The sequence below is a fragment of the Symsagittifera roscoffensis genome, chromosome 1, assembly GCF_963678635.1.
Source record: "Symsagittifera roscoffensis chromosome 1, txSymRosc1.1, whole genome shotgun sequence".
Lineage (NCBI taxonomy): Eukaryota > Metazoa > Xenacoelomorpha > Acoela > Convolutidae > Symsagittifera > Symsagittifera roscoffensis.
The window spans coordinates 1753487-1763163 of NC_087062.1; the positions used below are offsets into that span (position 1 = coordinate 1753487).

The 9677-nt window shown below is 37.2% G+C and overlaps 1 protein-coding gene across 1 annotated transcript; it reads right to left on the reverse strand.

The window, feature by feature from the left end:
* Window positions 1–33: 33 nt before the first annotated feature.
* On the reverse strand, window positions 34–1007 carry LOC134854533 (uncharacterized). Its single transcript, XM_063870832.1, has 2 exons — window positions 824–1007; window positions 34–496 (listed from the first exon to the last, which is right to left on the reverse strand). The coding sequence occupies exons 1-2, from the start codon at window positions 1000–1002 to the stop codon at window positions 79–81; spliced, it is 597 nt and encodes a 198-aa protein (XP_063726902.1). The 5' UTR covers window positions 1003–1007; the 3' UTR covers window positions 34–78.
* Between the last annotated feature and the right edge of the window lie 8670 nt (window positions 1008–9677).

Genomic DNA, 9677 nt, shown 5'->3' on the forward strand with positions numbered 1-9677 from the left:
AATAAACAAAAACATACCAGACTGTTACTGTTTTTACACAAAATAAGATGATTGATTTTTGAAACTTGGAGAATAAATTTACAAATCATGGGAGACAACATTGATTGAATAGTCTTTTCCGAATTTCAATTCCGATCTCGAATTGTGAAACGGCTGCAGTTCCTCAACGACTTGTGGATCGACGCCACAAATCTTCTTCAAATGTTTGTGCACAGTCCAAAACAGAGCACTGTTCACATTGTCAATTGAAACTTCTCTGGCCCTGTGACAATGGATGGTGTTTGTGACGCTGTTGCGACGCTGGTAAATGCTGAACTCGGACCCCGGCTTCTCGCCGTCCAGTGTTTTCTCAGAAGTGCCGGTGAATAGAATGAGCACTGATGGGTCGTGGTGGAGGCATGAAAAGATTCGGCCCAGTGCTCGCTTGGTCGAATCGACTGCTGATCGCTCTGCATTTTCCAGGGCCATGCAAACTATGAGATGGTCCAGCTTGCTCCTAAATTGAAGCAGCAATCTTATGAACAGAATAAACAAACATGCAAGTATGATAGTACTCTGCAAAAAACTATGAATTATAATTCCCCTTTTTTGGCAAAAGTTCATAAAGTTCTTATGGGATCTACTAAAGAATTGCTATCTATAAATAAAAGCAGTAAATTTTAGCACTAGAGCAATCTTTTGAAAATTCGTATTTTGCTGAATTCTGATTGGTCGAAAATTCGACTAACTTAATCTTCTTAACAATTAGCAATTTTTTGAAAGCGCGGGGGGGGGGGGGGGGGGCGAATTGCTAAGTAGGTCCTTGAAAGTGTTCTCTCCTTACTCTTTAAATAGCGATTCGTATGTTTCCTGGAAAATTGTGGAAGTTTCGGTCCAGTTTTTGTCGTTGGATTTGAAGAGTGCGTGGTTGAAATTGATCATTTTCTCCTTCGAGAGTTCAATCTTCATCTTCGAGTGCCAATCTTTCATGCCACTCAAAAAGTACTGCTTTCGGGTCGGCATCGCTAGGAATGATGTTTTCTCCGCTTCCTCTCCCTCTTTCTTCTCGCTCGAGTTTTCTTCCTCGTTTTGTTTGTCTCCATCCTTTTTAGAAAGATCAGTTTGGCTCCTTTTGGGTATCCCAGCTGCATGCAAAAATGTAACTCAAAATACTGCAATAAATTCTTCAAATATTTGAAAGCATGCAGAAAAATAGAACAATAGTAACAAGTTTTCCCAACAAAGTATTTCCAGAATGCATATTTCAATAGTATAGCCCATAACCTGAACACTAAACATTTTGATATATAAGCTGACAGTCTAGAGGGAAAAATACATAAACCATACAAACACATATGCACTTTTATCTCTAACTTGCAGCTTCTGTGACGGTTTTGAGGAGCATTTCTGAGGGACCGGCGAAGAGGATTCCCACTTTGTGGGGGAACGCAGTCTGCCTTGCCAGCCTTAAGTGGGACCCCCAGGGGATGACGTCAATGCCCTCCTCTATGAAGAAGCTACGCAGACTCCTGCAAACACACAATGTGCTTAAAAAACCTTCAAAAAAAATACTTTTTGGGTTCATTAAATTCTTTGCTTGGAACCATTATCTTTTACAAACTCTTTCCATTCAGAAAAGGTAGCAAAAATGGTCCAATTTTTGGCAAACAAAAAAACATGTTTAGTGATTTTTTTCGGTCTCGTTGATTTTTTTGAAAACAATTTTCATAGTTCTCTTTCCCAGCATATATAGCAGCGTTCAAAAACCATAAATGATACCCTTCCGTACACTGATAGCTAATAAGCTCCAAGTTGTGGCCACTAAAAAACGTTCAAAAGTAGTTAGTTTTGGTTTCATTAAAATTTTTGTTCAAATGGTTATAACCCCCCAGCCTAGTAAAAATATATTCTTCCTACTATCCTGCACACTGTTGTTTTGCTATTATGGAAGAGGGGCTATAGTTTACTGGAAGGCCACTTATAGGAAAAAGATCATTAATTCTAGGATAAATTAAAGCTGCTTCTGAAGATTACCAAGTTAGTTTCACCAGTATGAAATAGAAATCGATCTCGTCTGAATTTGAATATTTTAGAAATTAAAATTTTAAAGCAAAATGTATCTTAGTAAAAATTTTAGAAGTAAATGTAAAAACTGGGAGAAAAATTAATAAAACTACGATTTATTTTCCCCCAACCCCAAATAAAGCATCAGTTTTGTGGCGAATGGTTTTACAAGGTTGTCAAAATATGTTTGTTTAGTTATTCACTCTGCATGGAAATTATCGGCTCCTTTTCCTTTTCTCCCATAAGCACACATAAGCTTGATTTTTATCGTGTAACGAAGGGTTTTACAAGGTTAAGTAGCGAGACTTAAGGTGTTTGTCAGGGCTCAATCAGTCAGCTCAATCAGTCGTTTTCATAACAATCGGAAATTGTGAAAAAAAATGTAAAAATTCGCAGTTGGGGAGCGGGAGTAGAAAAAAAGCCGTAAAAACGCTGAAACTACAAGTGAATGTTCACCTTTTCACATTCATGTAGAACTGGGGTGAGTCCAAATCAGGCGGGTTGTTTGGAAAAGGAGAGGTGACTTGGACCACCCTGTCCATGTTCTCTCTCCATTCGTCTATCTTGTGGTAGAACTCCTCCAGCAGTTCGCTGCAGATGTCCTCTGTGATCAGTTCCGAAGAGAGGGGGACTCGGAACAACTCCTGTTTCTTCATGCAACACACCAGTACTCCTCGGATCCCGAAGTCAACCAGTGGCTCCTCTGACACAAGTTAGATTTTATAAAATAAGTAGCTCTTTTTCCTCCACACTCAAGTTAAGACCATTTATCCACGAGGGAAAGGACCAACATACCAGCTGTACAGCTCATCACGGCGAACTGCTGTTGTGCCCGTGCTTAAAACTATATGCAATTTTTTTGGTTATTTTTCTGGGCCGGGTAATGTTGCCTCATCCTCAAGCAACGAGCGCGGATCATGGGGGGCTTCGAACATCCGACCCTTCGATTGAGAGGCGGAGACGTTACCACTTCAACACCCCTCCTCCTCCTCCTCCTCCTCCTCCTTCACTTGCAATTTTTTTTTTGCTCACCTTGTCCGATTGTTACAAAAATTGACTAATTCGGCCATGAAATACATGCGACTTGGTCTCTACATGCTCAACCTTGTAAACCCCTCGACCTCTCGTTATACCATAAAACTGATGCTTATGTGAGGCTGAGGAGGGCCAAAAGTATCGCGAAGGCAGAGGAACCAAGTAGAAAAATGAGGACAACCTAGTATTTTGCGCATGTGTGTCAATTCGTCTTTCAGCCCCCCTTTGGAGGCCAGTCTGCTCAGATCCACAGTCCACACGACTGCCCAATAACTGCCACCTCTCAGTGCCTCCAGAGCATGGGCACTGCTGTTGAGTGCCTCGAAGGAGATCTCCGTCAACTCAAGAGTGAACGGGGCAAAAGAGGCCATTTTGGACATGCGAGTGTCCGCTGTGACCTTCAACGTCACTTCAAATTGCTTCTGAAACAAGCATGAGCGTGTTGCTCTTTTTCTTTTTCCCCACCTGCAAATGTTTAGAAGTCAGAATTTTGTTTAAATTGTTCGATTGTTACCAAATTTTTCATGCGAACTAATAAAGCTATGACAAACATATTTGGTCTTCATAATTAACTTCGTAAAACCACTCGCTACACCATAAAATTGATGCTCGTGTTAAGTGAGGGGATTGTGGAAGAACTATTAGCGTTATTCACATTGCGGTTGCTTTTTTTGCTCTTCCGTTGCCCCGTAACCTGCTTAGCCAACGTAATTATTGACAAGCTGCCCCCCCCCCCCCCCCACCTCACATGAACATCATTTTTTGGGCAACTAGTTGTTTTACATAGTTGAGTATTAGTGTCTAAATGTGTGTATCATGACCTAAAAAGTCCGCGTGTCACTTTTCATCGTGAAAGGAGAAAAGAGTCTACAAACTTTCCAAAGTTGCCGTTTCCTTTTTTTTAAGTTTTTTTGAGCAATTAGCTGCGTTTATCCCTGGAAACTGATCATGAAGTGGCGCTCTTTGAAAAAACCTTATTGTTCTCTTGTGAGAAATCCTAATTTCAAAAGTGTGAAAAAATGAAACTGCGATTATTTTTCTGACCTTGACAAAGTATCTGAAATCGGGACACTGAGTTGCACCCGCAATGAAGGAGCTCTTCCCACTCTTCTCTCGTCCAATCACCAAGATCCGAATCAGTTCTTCCTCGTCTCGTACCGCGAAACTTGCAAATCTCCGACTCAGACACTTTTCATCTTCCGGTGCAAACTTGGCAGTCCTGTAGGCTCATACCCATTATAGCCCTCTGCATGTACAAAAAATATAGTCCCATCTTGCGGTGATGCTCTTTTTCTACCTCCCTGATGCTTTTGTGAGGTGGGATGGGAAAAGAAAATGGGGTGTTTGTATTATAGGGGCTTTTTCCACCCCCCTTCTCACACATGAAATTCAATCTTAAAAAAAAACATTTCAACGTTGTCATAATGCAATAAAATATGGAGCGGTGAGCAAACTAACATTTATGAACAGATTTGTTTTTCATACCTTACATCGTAACATCACGCATTTAGCCATAAAAACACGTAAAACAACTGAGAAAACGGAAAATTTGAAATGTAGGGGGAAATCAAAAAGAGTCTATGCTAAAATTTTATACGGGCAATAATGGAAAAGACCTGTGTTTGTTCCCACACTTTTCACGCTCCTTTTCCAAGAAATTCTTCAGGTCATTTTCGCCTTCAATCTCCTCTTTCTTCAATCCAAGTTGTGTCATTTTTAAAAATCAAACAGCTATCTTGCGCTAAACTCAGTTCACATAAACAGAACATGCGCCGATTCTGGCAGAGAAAACAAATGTATCTTCTTCCGTTGATCAATGTTTATCCTTCCTTCAGTTTTGGTGAAATTAATAATTAATTGCAATTTTAGTGCATTTTAAAAACGCACGTTTAAGAAATAAATTTTAATGAAAGGACTATTTGTACTGATTGTACGTTGGATCAAACTGACTTTAAAACTCTGGAAGGAAATCAGGGGCGGTTCTAAGAACTTTCGAGGAGAGAATTTTCAAATTTTTGTCGATATTTTGTGAGGTTGACCAAATTGGTTTTCCGAGCGCTCCCAGAACACTATAAAGACACTATTTTGACAAAATTTTCTGCACCGGAGGCCAATTTAAAAAAAAAACAGGTCAAAATGCCGTTTTTGGGCTTTTTTTGGAAGTTTTTCTTCCAAAAAATTGCCCATTTTCGGCGCTCGCTCCCTTTTAAAATTGGTATATATTGGCGCCAAAAATGCTTCTGGAAAAATTTTGGGGTTTTCACTGCAAAAAAATGTCAAAAAATACCAAAGGGGATCCTTTAAAATTTGAGGGAGCAGAATCCCTGAAAGGAAGCGTCTCCTCCCACCCCACCCCCTTGTTAATTTTTTTCTCCTTCCTTATGTAAGCATACTTTTTTGATGTGACGAGAGGTTCTACGAGTTTTATAACAAGACCAAATATCTTTCGAGTTAGTCATTCAAATTGTGCGCTCTTTTCCAGTTCTCTCCCTTTTAATTTGCTGATTTTTTTGTCATCAATTTTTGAAACTTGATTTTGAAAACGAAGTTTTTTATTGGTACAATTCCAACTACAGGAATTTGGAAATTTAACAAAAAAAATATTCTATTCAAACCCTACACCAAAAATGCGGGAAGCTATATTGAAATTACCGGCAAGGCATGAAAAAAAAACATGAAAATGAATTTTATCGAGCTGTATAAATTGTGTTCTGCTATAGAACTTTCGATTGAATTTCTGCAAAGCAGAAAAACTTTACATGGAACAAGATACTGTGAATGTGAACACGAGATGAAATTAATATTTCGGATCGCAAAGATCGATGGAGATGTGGTCAAAAAAAATGCAGAAAACAAAAACAATTGAAAGCAGGAACGTCGCTAGAAGGCACTCATCTCAGCTATCAACAGGTGACACTTTTCTTGTACTGCTGAAAAATATGCTTCGATCAAGTTTTGTGAACAGGAACTTGGAATTGGTCATACCACGACTGTCAATTGAAATAATTTTTGTTCGAGAAGTTTGTGCATAGTTTCTTTATTAGAATCCAAAAAAATTGAAGGAAAACGCAACACCGTTGAAACTGATGAGAATCAATTTGTAAAAAGGAAGTACAATAGGATCAGAGCGGTCAGAGAACAATTGGTGTTTGGAGGTATCTACAGGAAAACTGGAAATTGTTTTTTGTATGTGTTGGAAAATTACACTAAAGATTTGCTCATGCCCATCATAAAAAAAAAGCAATACATCAGATAGTAACATTTATTCGGACGAGTGAAAATCTTACAATGATATAGAAAATTAGTGGTGATTTTCTTTTAAAAAGGGTGATTTTCAGCACAACTTCTAAATGCTAAGTGTATGTAAAAGCTTTCAAGAAAAACTAAATTTTTTTCAATTGGCAAGATTATTTTTTTCGATTTATTTTCATTAACAAAACTGCTCGCTGAGAAATTATCACGGCTCCTTACCCTCCTACCAATCCCGCCCCCGCCCACCTAACATTGGCATCAATTTTAGTGTATAACAGCTTTTTCCACTTTCCCACTTCATTTCATTTTCTGTTTCGAGAAATAAGAAACAGGTTCTTTTAGTTTTTGTCTCCACAATTCTTTTTTTTCCAGTTTTTTTTATTGTGTTACATGCTATTATGGCTGAATGCGAGATGCTACGATGTAAAGTATGATAAAAAATTTGTGCGTACAAGAAATAATTTTTTCACCATGTAAAATGTCTTTTCAGCATGTTAACGTGAAATTAGTGTTTCAAAGTGAATAGCAAATGAGGGAGTGGAAAAGAGCCAAGAAAATTTGTCCTAATACAATGAATTTTTGCATGTTGAATAAAATTGTCTATCATGCTTGTACTTTTTGTTACTGTTTATAATAAAGTGACAGATTATTTGTGCCCGGGGAGTTTTTTTCCAGACAAATTTTGACTTCTTGAATATCAATTTTCGACGGAATATTTTAAAGTAGTGTCAAAAAGCAATTGGCTACAATATCACCTCTGAACAGGCTTCTATGTCAGCTACCATTCGAATGAATCTGGCGTTTATTTGTGATATCTGGCTTTAAGTGAACGAATAGTCTGAATGCATACTTCCTCATTGTTCACACGTTCATAACGGAAGTAACGCAATATTTGTGCTCGGTGGTTTTTTCTTCAGATAAATTTCGGCTTTTCAATGAGCCATTGTTGACGGCATTTTGTTATATCATTCAAAAAGTTTTGTTGTCCTGAGCTTTAATTTAAAAAAATATTTCAGATGGGATCTTTTTTTTAAAGGTACGGGGCCTAAAATTTAGCTAATTTGGACTCACTTGGATAAATAACGCAAGATTTATTTGGTGCTACCAACGCGTAAGCAAAGACTTAATCCTTAGAATATGTTCGAGAATTTTTCGAGCTTAGAATGTTTCGACAAGGAATTGAAGTATGCTATTTGGTCTATTTGTTAATGCCCTACATCCGAAAGTATATCATTTGTACTTTACATAGCGTGTACGGGGATCAAAACGAACACTGCTTTTTTTCAAATTTTACATTGTAAAAACACGCATTTAGTAAAAAAAAACACGATCACAGTGAAATGAATGAGAAAGAGCCATTTTTGGTCTATTCTTTGGGTTTTTGGTAATCCACCCTCTATGGAAGCAATTGAAAGCTGTTTACTTGAATCAAAACTCTTGAAACAATGAAAACTGCAAACTGCTATTCATTTGCCGTATGAGCATTTTTGTTTAGATTTTTGAAGAACAATGAATGTTTATACTTAGGAGGGTTTTTTATTCAGTCAGTTTTCAATTTTAACGCTGCATTTTTGACGGAATCTGTTTTTATTATCTGAATTTATTGTTGTATGAACCTCAACTTTAAAAAGATATCTCTTATTAAAATTCAGAAATCACAAATTTAAAAAAGTTAAAACTTCCAAAAAAATTGGAATTTTTCTCAGGTTTTTTTTAAACAATGAGCTTGTGATCGACGATAGAGAGCAGTCATAATGTTCAAGAACGTACGAGCAGTCTTATTTTGCCTTATAACTGCAGGCCACAAAGTAACCAGTTCTTACATTTGATTTCCCAATTATTTATTTTCTTATTTTATTCTATTTAATTGCAGAGAATGGGAGAAAAATTTGTTCTGCAGTGTTTTTAAGTTGGTTTTCTCAGTTTGTTTAAGTTTTCAAGCTCAACCTTGCTCCGCAGCTAGGTTTTTTCTCGCGCAGTTTCAGTTTGTACGAGGTTGAAGGTCGTATCAGATGGATAAAAACCATTTCAATAGTTATTTTAAAAGAATATTCAGAAAAAATTTCTCATGGCTGCAAGAAAAACGGATATAGTTTTTTGTTTGTTGTTGAACTGCCTTGACAACGCATGGATTGAAGGGCAGAAAGATAGCCAAAATTGTGGCCTGGTTTTTGATTGGTTTTTCTTGAGTTCTACTTTTTTTCAGATCCATTTCATTTTTTGTTTAATGCAGTTGCTGTCCTAACCCTAACCCTAACCCTAACCCTAACCCTAACCCTCCCCCACCGGGCGTTATTCTTGAACGGGGGACTATTTATTGGTAGAATTTGGGAGGGAAGCAGGTTGACGTTGAGCAACTGCCGCCTGTTCTGGGGGTAAAAAATTCTCTAGTGGGTAAACTTTAAACTGGGGGTAAATTTTAAATTTTGACTAAAGAAGAAGGGCAAAGCATAAATGGCAGAAAAGTCATGGAATTTACTAAAAGACGTTGCACAGTTTGCAACTTTCTTGAAAAACTTGCAAAAATTCTGCAAAAGATAATCGAAATTAGTTCTGAAATCAAAGTGGATTATAATCTGTTATAATAGTTTATAATGGAGTTTTATTTCAAAATTAGTCAACTATAATGGATTATTTTGGCAAAAGTATTTTATTTCAGTTAGGGGCGGATCTAGAATTTTCTCGAGGGGGGAGGAGGTTTTTCAAAAAATGATTCGAAATTTTGACGACCTTTTTTTAGGCTGACAAATTTGATAAGCACTAAAAAGACGCTGTTTTGGCCCAATTTCTTGCGCTGCAAAAATTTTTTTGAACAAACAGTTCAAAAAAGCCGTTTTTTGGCACTTTTTGGAAAATGTTGTCAAAATATCGCGTTTTTTTGGCGCGCGCTCCCTCTCAAAATTACTATATATTGGCGCCAAAGGCGCCTTTAGAAAAATTTTAGGATATTTTGGATTTCTTAAAAAGTACCAAAGGGTCGACAGGAGGTCGAATCCCTAACGGGGGCGTCCGCCCCTCGCCCCCCTCCCCCTAAATCCGCCCTTGATTTCAGTACCTAAAATAAATGGATTAAATTAGATTTTTTTTTCAAAATTAATCGATTGTAATGGCAATATAATCCATTTCGTGGTCTAAACTTTGCATCTGTAATGGATTAAAATGGATTATGTTCATCTCTGAAATCCATTAAAATCGATTAGAACCCATGGACGCAATTTTATATATCATTTGAAAGGTATTAACGTTATAAGCTCAAATTTCAAAATATAATTTAACAATCATCCTTTTTTTAAAAAAATATCGAGGGTTTGAAAATTACCAATTTATCCAATTTGAGATAATTACCG